Raw genomic sequence first — 14127 nt, forward strand, 5'->3', positions numbered from 1 at the left:
ACCTGTAGGACGGAAAGAGGGAGCGTCTCTCCTCATGAGCCGGAAGTCCGGCGCTAAAGAGTGACGGCGCTTATGTTTCCGGCGTCCCGTGGTGACGCACAAAACATGATCCATAGTAGGCAGGCCACACAAATATGGCGCCCGTCAGTGTGGGCATGGCTTCACAAAAATGGCCGAGCGATTAGTCGCGCGCATGCGCCCAGAGGGGAACGTAGGGGAGCCCATGCCATCGCGCACGCGTCGAATAGCGGCGCACGCGCGATAGGAGTGGGCTCCACAAAGATGGCGCCGGAACGGTGAGCGGAGACAATAATATACTATACCTACAGTAGGCCCTCCAGCTGTTGAGGCCCTCCAGCTGTTGCAAAACTACAACTCCCAGCATGCCCGGACAGCCGTTGGCTGTCCGGGCATGCTGGGAGTAGTAGTTTTGCAACAGCTGGAGGCACCCCTAGGCGCGATGCGGCGCGGCGGGGGGAGCAGTGGCGGTGATAGGTCTCAGGACCCCCGAACAGGCAGGGGGAGAGAAGCGGGTGGCGGCGGCCTATGGCACCGCAAAAGCCACTGCAGTGCATTGATTTAAAGCGCCCGCTTTAAATCTATGATCTGCAGCGGTGTCGCGGGGGGATAAATAGCCGATAACTTATACTGGAATATCGGTATAAGTTATCGGCTATCGGCCCTAACTTCCACAGATTATCGGTATCGGCCCTAAAAAAAAACTATATCGGTCGATCCCTAATTTACAGCCCCAGCAGATCTTTCTTACTTTCTTTCTTTTGCATTGTCTATATTAGTTACCTACTTTTTCCTATTTTTGGATGACATTTTTGTGGCTTCAGAACCATTTACCAGGTTTCCATAGAGTTCTGGTCTCAACACACAATGGTCATCCTGGAACCAATTAATATTGTAACTTGAGGGACCACTGTATATATTTTACAGTAATACCCGGGTATCTGTCCATATAGATAAATTATTTATGTATGTTCACCTTTTTGATTTTATATGGGTACAATGAGATAGGAAAATTAAGAATAAATAGTGCCCATTTCTGCAAGAGCCCTGCGATTTGTACCCTCTTAGCCCTTTTTTATTGCTTATTATTTTATGTACCCTTATTATAATGATTGCTTCTAATAACTATTTTAACTGTTACTTGCCCTCTCAACGTAGAAGTTTGATATTTTACTTACTTATTTTTATAAATTAGACTTATTCATTGTTTCTAATCTACCTTGAGGTCCGATATGATGGTTATATGAGAGGGCATACCTTTTTATTTTTTATTTCTGCAGAATAGCAAGAGCCAAGGTAAGTCCAGCCCATGACCTCTTTATGTTGTGGCTGTCAGTGAAACAAGGAAAGTGGTTGCAAACAGGCCATTGGGCAGTGATATAGATCACATTGGCTGGACTTGTGGGGCTCTTGCTGTTCTGAAGAACACCCCCTCTGCACATGAGCCTAATTTGCATATTAACGATAAGGCTTATATCTCAGAGCTAGTGAGGACTATTGAGAAAAATAAGGTATGCCCAAAATCGTGATGACTAGCCCTATTTCATCATGAGCTTATCTCAACCTGTTTTTCTTCTGAGAGTTCCCCTTTAACCCTACATTGAGGTAAATCGTAAGATACCATTTTCTATCAGGGCTACAGTTGATGATTCGAGAGGCTACAGAAAAGCTGTGAATCAACTTTCTCTTTTTTTTAATTAGTAACAAAACATTACCAAAACTCTTGTTGCTCTACCAACTTTTTGGAAACATAAATTCTGTATGGCCATCTATTGCAATATGTCTGTCTATATGTAATAGGCATTGCTACATGCTAGTCACAGAATAAAAAGTAATAAAATTATGTTTACTTATATATTATACTACACATTAGAACATATCCCGTTTTGTTATTAACAGATGCTGAAAGAGCCAAAACCTTCATCTGTCTGAGCAATACAGGGAGCAAGAGATTGTGGCTGGATTGTTTTTGATGATTATTATTCTGTTTATAAGAAAATTCATATGACAAGTGCAATTCTTATCTTAACCAGAGAGGATTAAGATAATTGTAGGCTTTAATATTCTTTTATTATCGCTGTATTACACCTGAAACATAGATAAGAACAGCTTTCAGTGCAGAAAGTAATACCAACTGATCCTGTACAAAAATGTAGGCTATGTACCAAAATGTCATAGCTGTAAAACAGAGGAAAAAAACACTGCATTATTGGATTTCCTTGTGTGTTGAAACAATCTGAATCTCAAATAAAAAATTGATAGAAAAGTGTAAAACAGAAATGTACAAGGTAAGAGCTTTCTGATTCAGTGTGATCTCTCGCTGTTTAATATGGATAAATTAAAATAATTAAATATATTTTTACTGTAGTGTGTTTTTAATATTTTCACATGCATTTTGGTTGCATTTTGGTGATATCTGACAGCAAGGTTTAGCCGAATGAGCTTTTAGCTGCCAGCTATCTAAGGGACAAAAAAAAAAAAGCCAATACTGACCTGTATAATAGACCCAGTTGTGGCGTCAGGGTGTGAGGTGCAGGGTAGATGTTATAACCCAAGGGGCAGATGTTATTAACCCTTTCTTGTCATGATACCAGGGCGTGGCTTGGCCTTAACCATCCGATAATACCGCTGGTCCTGGGCTAGGCACGGGGGCAATGAAGACACCAACACCAAGTTACGGACAAATGGTAGCTTTACTGAGGGTAGACAGATTACACAGTCTATGCAGTACAGCCAATATCCCAAGGAGGTGACCAGTGACACAGGGTGCAGGCAGACTTTGATGCAGGCCACGGTGACTAAACAGTAGACTTTACTTGACTGACTTGATGACTGACAATTAGATGACTTTGGATTACTTGCAATTGACAGGTGGCTGCAGACTTTAGGCTTGAGGCCTCCAATGCTCTGGACACACACTGAGACTACTTGACTGCACTGGACCTCAGGAACTAAGAGAGAGAATGCAGACCCTCCCCTGGTTATATAGGGGGGCTGTGCAAAGAGTCCATAGGTCACTTGGGGGGGTCACCTGGTCACTAGTGCCTCCTGGGTAACAATCACATGGTATAACAATTAAAGAAACAGTATATTATTAATATCACAACTTATATACACATGGGATAATACATAAAGGGGGCCCTGGGGACATGGAGAGACTCTGCCTGACTCTCTCCTCAGACTGTATCCACCTTTTCCAGCCCACCGGACCATCTGAAAGCTAAACTAATTCATGCAGGCTAAAGTCAGCAAATGCGGGGCCTAGAAGTTTGTGATGAATCGAATTACTGGAAGTTCGCTAATCTCTAGATATGACTAAGACATTATACATAACATTAGATACTATTCTGACGGATTGGGCTGCCAGAGGCTTTTTACCTAATGCCTTGGCTACTGGGGTCCCTCGGTGGACACACTTCTCCCCAGAACTCTATGTATATCACTAGACATCACTAGACATTTGTTACCTTATTTTTTTTACTGTACATTCACAGTGGGTAAACAGGAATACCTTCTGGCCAGTAAAGTATCCTGAGCATGTGGACATAAGAAAATATTAGACATGATACATCATAGACATGTGAGGACTGGTATTATGATGAGTGTTACAGCCCTAGTGTGGGTAGAAACTTATGTGCATGACTGAACATGAAGTCAATGGACTATGTGTAGCACAGGACTTTGTGTTACTTGAATCTTTCTGTGACGAGTCAATCTTTGCATCTGGCTGGAACTTGGCCTTGGGTGGACCGTTGGGACCTAGGCAGAACCACCTTTTGGGATTCAGGAACACCTACTTCTTCGGGAGCTCTTGACTCGATTGGAATTGCAACAGGCTCTCCCCCGTCAAATACTGGCATAGGTAGTTGTTCTGGACTGGCAGGACTTGGACTTGCGGGCATAGACATTGGTGAGACAGGTGGTCTGGAGACTGGAGTATAGACCGGCGCCAATGGTGACAGGATCGGGGCTGGTGTGGAGACTAAGGTTGGTTGCACCGATTCCGGTGTTGGCGCAATACAGAAGATTGCAGGTTGGCTGGAAGAGAACATTGGAACATCCATGGATGGATGGATCACTTCTCCTGGCACGTACTCCCTTGTAGGTCTGACTGCTGGTGGTGAAGGTACGGGGAGCACAGGTCGGTCTTCTTTGTGACATAGCTAGATTCTGTTACGATGGACAACTTGTGGCTTGTACCATCAGGTAGAAAGGGGTGTACCCTGTAGAACAATGGACCTTGTTGTTATAAATCTCCAACAATTCGGGCAACAATCGGGGCCACTCTTCCTGCTTGGATACAGAAGCTGCTGGCAACATATGGATGAAGACTTGATTGATGCCCTCACAGAGCCCGTTCCCTTGAGGGTGGTAAGCTGTAGTCCGAAGTTTCTTACAGGCGTGGAATTGACACAGCTCCTGGAAGAGTTGGGCTTCAAAGGCCATTCCCCGGTACGTTAGGACAGACTCCGGACACCCAAGAGTTTGCACCCAATTGGAGTAGAACATCTGGGCGGCTGTCTTGGCTGTGAGGTCTTTAACGGGTACCACGACAACCCATTTGGAGTAGTGATCCACCATGGTGAGAACATAAGTGTACCCGGACCGGGTAGGAAACAAGTGGACATGGTCTAGCACGACCAACTGATTAGGCCTTTAACTCTGGATGGAGTGGAGGGGTGCTCTTGCATCCTTGCACACATTCTTGGTGACGTTGCAGACTGCACAATCACTGCACCATTTATTAATGTTGCGCCGCATTCCAATCCAGTAAAATCTTTGACTGACAGTAGCCTTGGTCTTGTGGACTCCAAAGTGTCCCAACTGATCATGATATGCATTGAGGACCATCACCGCGTCTCTTCGAGGAACCAGAATCTAATGAAGTCAATCACCAGAGACCGGATCTGTTGGTACAACAGTCCCTTGTGCACAAACAGTCGCTTCCTCTGTCACCACAGACGTTTCAACTCGTAGTCAAACTGAGCCTGGCGTAGATGGATTGGTACCTTTTTCATCAGAAGGTAGTCCAACAGATCCCCCATGACTTGACTTTCGTCTTGTAGAGTCTTCCAAGTGTATAGGCCTTCTTGGACCTTCTCGGACCTGGGTTTACCATCCCCAAGGGCGGTCACAACATTCTGATTCACGAACTTCTGGTAAAATGGGAGCATCTCCGCGTCTTCCCACTCGTCTTTGACAGGTGGTTCTTCGCCGGGGGTCATCCGAGACAGTACATTGGCATTGACATTTGACGTGTTGCTCCTGTACTTGAAACTGTAGTTGGCCAATCTTGAGGCCCAATGCTGCTCGATGGCACCCAACTTCAGTGGGGTAGGCCAGTTCTTAACAACTTCCACTTTTTCAGGATTAGGCTGGACTCCCTCTGCAACAACAACATGACCCAGGTAGTGAACCTGCAGCTTAAGCAGATTACACTTTGAAGGCTTGATCTTCAGCCCATACTTGATCAGGACTTGGAAGACGTCTGACAGATGACTGAGGTGTTCCTTGGTAGGACTTGGAATACATGATGACATCGTCCAGGCACAATAGGACACTTTGAAAATTCAGATGGCCCAGGCACGCTGGAATGTAGCAGGGGCATTGCATAGCCCAAACGGCATACTTTTAAATTCGAACAGTCCCATGGGTGTCACAAAGGCGGTCTTCTCTCGGTCCTCCATGGTCATAGGCACTTGCCAATATTCGCTGGTTAAGTCCAGAGTGGAGAAGTAAACAGCCGACCCAAGGGCTGTGAGTGACTCTTCGATTCTGGGTAGAGGATAAGCATCCTTATGTGTGACATTGTTCAGCTTCCTATAGCTTCCTATAGTCAACACAAAAGCGGATAGTTCTGTCTTTTTTCTTGACCAGAACAAGGGGCGCCGCCCAGGGACTCTGACTTTCTTGAATGACATCCGTCTCTTTCATATCGGCCAGCATCTTCTTGACAGTCTGGTACATGCCTGGCGCGAGCGGACTAAGTATTCATTTGGCCTCCCAGTTTTCTATCTGTCACACATGCTTTTGTAAACATATGTATTATTGTAAAGTATTAAAGGGGTATTCCAGGCAAAAACTTTTTTTTATATATCAACTGGCTCCGGAAAGTTAACAGATTTGTAAATTACTTCTATTAAAAAATCTTAATCCTTCCAATAGTTATTAGCTTCTGAAGTTGAGTTGTTGTTCTCTGTCTAACTTTCTGATGACTTACGTCCCGGGAGCTGTGCAGTTGCTATGGGGATATTCTCCCATCATGCACAGCTCCCGTGATGTGACATCATCATTGAGCAGTTAGACAGAAAACTTCAGAAGCTAATAACTATTGGAAGGATTAAGATTTTTTAATAGAAGTAATTTACAAATGTGTTTAACTTTCCGGAGCCAGTTGATATTTAAAAAAAAGTTTTTGCCTAGAATACCCCTTTAAGTAGTATATTTATAAATCAAGCCTAGTTATTGTATAATACAGTAAATAAATCAAGCCTAGTCATTGTATAATAAAATGCTCTTAGTGTTTCAATTATTCACATTTTTCAATATCTTGTTGCTCTTTTGTAACAAAAATCCTCTCATGTTGAGCGCAATACTTAATCTGTTAGGATTCCCCTACGCTGTATCTCACAAAAGTAATTTCATGATATAAAAATACAGTCCTACATAGACATTCTGAATGGAGATGGGTTTAAAAAAAAAATTCTTCTCTATAATGTAGTGTAACAACATTGTGTTAATAAAAGTTCAGTTGTATATTCTTTTGACAACTGGTAAATTAATCCTTTTTCGCCTTTTGGCAAACTGTGAATATATAAGTATTGATCTGATTGTGTTGATCTGATTGAAGTGTTAAGGGGTATTTTTGTCACATTATTTTATAACTGGAATGGTTCAGTTAGCTTAATGCACTTTCTCAGCAAATTAATCTATGACCTATCCACACGATAAGTGATAAATATATGATCAATCAGCCACCCAATGTTGAGACCCTCACCATTCAATTGAACAGGGGTTTTCTCAGCCTCATAGATTGAATAGAGCAGCGAGGAATGTACTCAACCATTTATTGGATCCATGGACAAGACACTTCATAAGTTAATAAGCCTAGATAATTATTATCCAATATTATTGTTAAACAACCAAAAAGCCTTCAGAACAAGTTTATGTGACAAAATAAATCCAAACCCAGAAAATCCCCTACTTATTACAGTTGTGCATGGTAGATAAAGTGTGTTGTCCACTTTTATGTAACTAAAGCCTAGTCATTGTATAATAAAATGTTCTAAGTATTTCAGTTATTCACATATTTTAATATCTTTTTGCTCTGTTAATAAATGTGAACATTCTTTTTTACATTGAGAGGTTTAAAGGGGTATTCCAGTAATAAAAATGTACTGCCTATCCAGTGCATAGGTGATAACTGCTAGATAGGTAGTGGTATAACTCCTGGGACCCCAACTAGACGCTATAATATGGGTCCTTCTTCCCCTGTTTAAATGCGGTTTAGCATTATCGCTGCTGGTTCTTTCAAAGTCCATGGCATGACTGTGAGGGTACATGAGGGTAGCTGAGTTCGAGCATTGGTGCTGCTGCTCTATCCAAAGTCTAGGGCTTTGACTTTAAAGGGGTACTCCACTGCTGGAACATTTGGTTCCGAACGCTGGGTGCGGGCTGCGCGGGTTGTGATGTCACGGCCACACTCCTTGTGAAGTCACAGCACGCCCCCTCAATACAAGTCTATAGGAGGGGGCGAGGCATCTACCACGCCCCCTCCCCCAGACTTGAATTGAGGGGGTGTGGTGTGATGGCAACGGGGCGTGGTCATGATGTCACAACCCCCCACAGCTGCCCCTAGCATTCGGAATAAATGGTTCCAAACGCTGGGGCAGTAAAGTACCCCTTTAAAACTTTACAGATTGAATACATAGCATTTACTTGTAGACAACCCTTCTTACTTCTGGACAAACCTATGTGACCTAAGCAGCCTAGACTCCAGACTTAAAGGGGTACTACCGTGCTGACAACTTATCCCCTATCTAAAGGATAGGGGATAAGTTGCCTGATCGTGTGGGGTCCCGCCGCTGGGGACCCCCGCAATCTCGCACGCAATATCGCACGCAGCACCCCATCAGGCCTCGGAGCGAACATCTGCTCCGGATCTGATGACTGCCGATCACGGGGCAGGAGTACCGTGATGTCACGGCTCCGCCCCCATTTGACGTCATGCTCCGCCCCTCAATGTAAGTCTATGGCAGGGGGCGAGACAGCTGTCTCGCCCCCTGCCATAGACTTGCATTGAGGGGCAGAGCGTGACGTCACACAGGGGTGGAGCTGTGATGTCACGATCACCGACCCCGTCATCAGACCCGGAGCGGATGTTTGCTCCGGGCCTGATGAGAGCGGGGTGCTGCGTGCGAGATTGCGGGGTTCCCCAGCGGCGGGACCCCGCGCGATCAGGCAACTTATCCCCTATCCTTTAGATAGGGGATAAGTTGTCAGCACGGTAGTACCCCTTTAAACATTTTACGCTGAAACACTGATCAATTGTACCAAACTTTTGGGTAGGAGAGAGATTTACACTGGAGATATATTTAGCTCACGGACAATTGAATAGACTGAATATAATTGTAGCAAACTCTCAGTAATACTGCCTCTGGATGTAAATAAGAATCCAAACTGGATGATATTAGGGATGATGAGAGGCAGAAAAACAATGTATACTAGGCTGTTACCTATGACAGCGATGGAAATTATTATACAGTTTAATGTTAATAAAGCTAAATCTTTGTATCAATAAAACATACTGCAATTTTCTGATATACAATGGGAATGTAAACATTTTAGTATTACATTACATTTAAACTCGGATCTCCAGTGCTAAAAAAGCAAAAGTGCTGCCCGCAAAAACAATGATTTAACTTTGGTTGCTTACAGCCAGAAACCCACTTAAGCTTCATTTTCAATCAACCCGTTTAAAGCCCTGTTCAAATCTTCTTTTTACCCCTATATTAAGAGTGTAAACTCCCAATGTACATGTTCATATGGCTTTTCATAGGGTTTCATTAGTCAGATGGAAACTTAGGGAGTGTTTTTTTGGCTCTGGTGTGGCTGGTATACTTCATATAACATATCCTTTAAATAGATGCCTATATAGTCTATAGGTAATGGACACCAGTGGCGGATGCCATACAGTGACATCTGTCACCCATAGGTAATTATGGCATCCACTCTACAGATACATTATCAAATGTGTATGTATATGTTGAATGAAAAACCTAATAGCCTATGGGTGACCAATGCTAGTGTATGGCATTTGTCGCTGCCTCTATCTAAAGTGTTACATGTTTAAAGTTGTGATCAATCTGAGTCTCAGTGATGTGACCGCTATGGTTCCAATCTCCTGGAATGAGTTGGATCAGGTGGCGAGCTGGGGAGTAAAGTGCACAGCTGCACACTTCTCCCTGCTCTATCTTGAGATCAGCAGGGGTCTCGGTACCGAGGCTCCAACTAAACAAAACTTTTGACGTCTGTGTGACATGTCAAAACTATTTTTAAATTACATTAATGCTTTAATGTCTACATTGGAAGCTTTTCCCAGAGTAAACACTTAACAGAGAACTCTCTAACATAGGTCAACAATTTAAGTATCCCATACCCATTGGATACATGTTGATGGATTCTGGTGACACTTATGTGTATGGGGTCCTCAAGGATGTACCCTAAAAGGTAGAAATGTAGATTGGAATTGCTGAATTTCTATATTCCAAATTCTATGTCCTGCTTGTTTCCTTCCCACTGAAATTAAAATTAACACTTGACCAAGTACTCATGTGTATTGGGAGGCCAAGAAGATAGCCGCAGGTTGAACATGTTATTATGTGTACAGCTAGACATACTCACAAGTAATCCTCCACCAACCAGTCCCGGGAGCCACCACTCATAACATGAAATTGAATTATAGAAGGGTCTCCCATCTTCTACATAGTCAGCAACAAGTGGAGTTAAGTTAAATGCGATAGCCAACAAAGCCAGCCCCAAGAGAAATAAGCCATTGCAGGAGGACCATTTTTCTGTGCAAGTCATGTTGCTAGAGTGCGGAGTTACCTGTGAGTGCTGAAGACTAAAAATTATCAGTGCTTCTTAAAAAGAAATGTTAATGTTTACCAGAGTAAAAAAAATATTAAAAGCATAAAAGGGTATTGATAGGGCTAGAGTCCACATAGAGGAGGAAGTATATGATAAATAATTCTGTAAGGCCACTGAGAGCCTTAGTATCATTAAGCTATAAAATCTTCTTATCTTGGTTTGTGGTAACATATTTCTATTTTGTATTTAACCTTGGAATGTAACTAGTTTAGCTCAGTCAGGCTCATGAAAATTCCTCATCACTCTCACTAGTAAAACCCAACCATATTATATCTAAGCCAGTCCTTCCCTATATCTGACTGATCTTTATGTAGTCATCCTCACACCTTTACCTCCTACTGTATGCGATAACTAAGTGTTTGTATATACAACATGTGGCAATCATTTATTTTCTATAGAAAATGTTTATTTTTTCAATTAGACCAATAAATACTTCTTTCTTTTTGAACATTAAAGGGGTTCCCCGGTGCTTAGACATCTGATGCCTGATCGCGGGAGTCCCGCCGCTGGGGACACCCGGGATCTTGCACGCGGCACCCCGTTTGTAATCAGTCCCCGGAGCATGTTCACTCCGGGTCTGATTACGGGCGACCACCGGGCCGGCGGCTTGTGACATCACGCCTCCGCCCCCGTGTGACATCAGGCTCCGCCCCTCAATGCAAGCCTACGGGAGGGGTCGTGATAGCTGTCACACCCCCTCCCGTAGGCTTGCATTGACGGGCGGACTTTAATTTTACAAGGTCTCAGGTGTGATTGAGGAGCACAGGTGTCTTAAACTTGGTGTTATCACTCTCATACTCTCTCATACTGGTGACTGAAAGTTTAACATGGCACTTCATGGCAAAGAAAATGTTGCTCTACATAAAAATGGCCTAGGCTATAAGTTGGCCAAGACTCCAAAACTGAGCTGCAACTGGTGGGCAAGACCATACAGAAGTTTCACAAGACAGTTTCCATTCAGAAAAGGCTTTGCCATGGCTGACCAAAGAAGGTAAGTGCACATGCTCGTGTCATATGCAGAGGCTGTCTTTGGGAAATAGATGTATGAGTGCTGTCAGCATTGCTGCAGAGGTTGGAGGGGTGGGAAGTCAGCCTGTCAGTGCTCAGAACATACACCATACACTGCATCAAATTGTTCTGCATGGCAGTTATCCCAAAAAGAAGCCTCTTCCAAAGATAAAGCACAGGAAAGCCTGCAAACAGTTTGCTAAAAACAAGCAGACTAAGAACATGTGGTATGCCTTGGGGGTGTATGGTAGTTGGGATGTTGTAGTAGGTAAGGGGTTAATGTTAACCCTATAGTTCGTGACGCCAGGCTGAGGGCTAGTATGCTGAGGTAATTCTCCGGCCTATCGCCGCCCTTCCCAGAAATGATAGGTGCATGTAAAAAAATGACTGAAGGTCCACAAGGTACTTGAACTTGGGTAACTTTACTTAAGTGCTTGCGGTACATCCAGTGAACAATGACAGTCTCAGGAATACAGTCTTTATATAGCTTAATGGCTGACAACTGTTGCGGACTTTGAAAAAAAACTAAAGTCTCTGAATTTAGGGTAATTATTGCAGATCCGTCCGGATTTAGGGGATAGATAAGTTCCGGTGATCTTGCAGAGTGCGTGGGGATTGATACACTCAGAATTTAGAAGCTATCGGCCGTCGCCGCAAGGTTCAGGCCTAGACTCACTGATTTCAGCAGCGCAGATGCTTCTCGCTTGCTTGCACAGGAACAAGAGAGCGAGAACATGGCCGCCGCTCCCTTATATGGGCAGGGGGCGGGGCTAATCTGATTGGTCCGAACACCCATCACTCACTGTTACACAGTGTGATGGGATTGACTACGTCACAAGGACCTCCAAAGGTCCTCAAGCAGAAATACCATAGAGTTCACCTGACCACGTGACCCGCAGGTCCTGCTACGCTATGGGCAGGTAATTAACTATTTATTTACATTTATACAATCTTACACATACAAATCCTAAATGGCTACAGGATAAGTACTATATGGATGAGAGGTGACTAGGGGTGGATAAGACAATAGGGACCCCGACGTCCTAGGGACTCTGGCTATGGGGACCCACAATAAAAGGTTCCGGATAGGATACGGTACCAGGACACCACAAACCCCCTTACTTAAGATAAGTCGACCTCGACGTCTGTCCCTTAAGACAGAGGGACTAGGACAAAGACAGGATGGTCTATAAATTCACTATACATCCTAAATAAACATTGAACACATTTACATTCTCTTGATACCCTTACTAGTATCTGGACTAGACAATTAGAATCTATCTAGGCATTGGTGCTATCTAGACATTTGAAGAAGCTATATGTCCTTTAGTTTCTAGCTTACTAGACAACTTTATTAAACTTATTATACATTCCAAAGCTTACTAGACAATTAGGCAGCTGACATGTAGTTGCTAGCTCCTAAGACATCCTATTAGCTCTCTACACATTCTATGAGGCTAAACTGAACATTAGTATAACTCTCTATACATGAGACTTTCTAGACCAGTGATTCTCAACCGCGGTGCCACGGCACATGTGTGTGCCGTTCGCCACTGGCCGTGGGATTTTGCTGTGATTTTTTATTTTTATTTTTTTAAATATCCCGCCCCAGCCTGCACGTTTATGACTGGCGGCGCAGGGAGGAAGGGAAGCCTGCGTGCGCACTGCGCACACAGCGTCCCCCTCCCCACTGCGTCCCCTGCATCCCCCTCCCCCTTCTACCTTGCGACGCAGTGAGCCGAAAATGGGTCCCTGGGGCGGAACGATCTTCACCTGCGCTGGACTCCCGTGCCTGCCGTGGACCTGCAAGCTGCGCGGACCGGCTTGCTTAAGGTACTGTACCCTTTCCACCCCTCTGTTACCCCTTCTCAACCCTGTCCAACCCCCCCCCACCATCACCCGGGTCCACCCTATACCCCCCCAGTCACTCATGTCAACCCCCCCCTGTCACCCATGTCCGCCACCCCCCGTCACCCAGTCTGCCCCCCCTGTCACCCAGTCTGCCCCCCCTGTCACCCAGTCCACCCCCCCGTCACCCATGTCCGCCACCCCCGTCACCCATGTCCGCCCCCCCGTCACCCATGTCCGCCCCCCCGTCACCCAGTCCACCCCCCCGTCACCCATGTCCGCCACCCCCGTCACCCATGTCCGCCCCCCGTCACCCATGTCCGCCCCCCCGTCACCCATGTCCGCCACCCCCGTCACCCAGTCCGCCCCCCGTCACCCAGTCCGCCCCCCGTCACCCAGTCCGCCCCCCCATCACCCAGTCCACCCCCCACCGTCACCCAGTCTGCCCCCCCTTGTCACCCAGTCTGCCGCCCCCCCTGTCACCCATGTCCGCCACCCCCGTCACCCAGTCCGCCCCCCGTCACCCAGTCCGCCCCCCGTCACCCAGTCCGCCCCCCGTCACCCAGTCCGCCCCCCACCGTCACCCAGTCTGCCCCCCCTTGTCACCCAGTCTGCCGCCCCCCCTGTCACCCATGTCCGCCACCCCCGTCACCCAGTCCGCCCCCCGTCACCCAGTCCGCCCCCCGTCACCCAGTCCGCCCCCCGTCACCCAGTCCGCCCCCCACCGTCACCCAGTCCGCCCCCCCTTGTCACCCAGTCTGCCCCCCCCTTGTCACCCAGTCTGCCCCCCCTTGTCACCCAGTCTGCCCCCCCCTTGTCACCCATGTCCACCCCCGTCACCCATGTCCACCCCCCCATCACCCATGTCCACCCCCCCGTCACCCCTGTCCACCCCCCCTGTCCACCCTCCTGTCACCCCCCTGTCCACCCTCCTGTCACCCCTGTCCACCCTCCTGTCACCCATGTTCACCCTCCTGTCATCCCTTTCACTCCCGTCCACCCTCCTGTCACCCATGTTCACCACCCCCTGTCATCCATGTCCACCCCCCTGTCCACCCTCCTGTCACCCCTGTCCACCCTCCTGTCACCCATGTTCACACCCCT

General features: G+C 46.0%; 1 protein-coding gene across 7 annotated transcripts in view; it reads right to left on the reverse strand.

Annotated features, from left to right (window-relative positions):
* The window catches only part of TM4SF20 (transmembrane 4 L six family member 20), a 74417-nt gene that overhangs the window by 8918 nt on the left and 51372 nt on the right, over positions 1-14127 (reverse strand). Inside the window, exon 1 of one of the 7 annotated variants that reach the window (XM_056564522.1) lies at positions 9922-10119. The exons of the other annotated variants lie outside the window; for them this stretch is intronic. Coding sequence (XP_056420497.1) covers positions 9922-10104 — 183 coding nt within the window. The 5' untranslated portion in view covers positions 10105-10119. Of the gene's footprint in view, positions 1-9921; positions 10120-14127 lie in introns of those variants that run through there. 7 annotated transcript variants of the gene reach the window in all.

This window comes from Hyla sarda, chromosome 3 (assembly GCF_029499605.1).
Source record: "Hyla sarda isolate aHylSar1 chromosome 3, aHylSar1.hap1, whole genome shotgun sequence".
NCBI classification, from domain to species: domain Eukaryota; kingdom Metazoa; phylum Chordata; class Amphibia; order Anura; family Hylidae; genus Hyla; species Hyla sarda.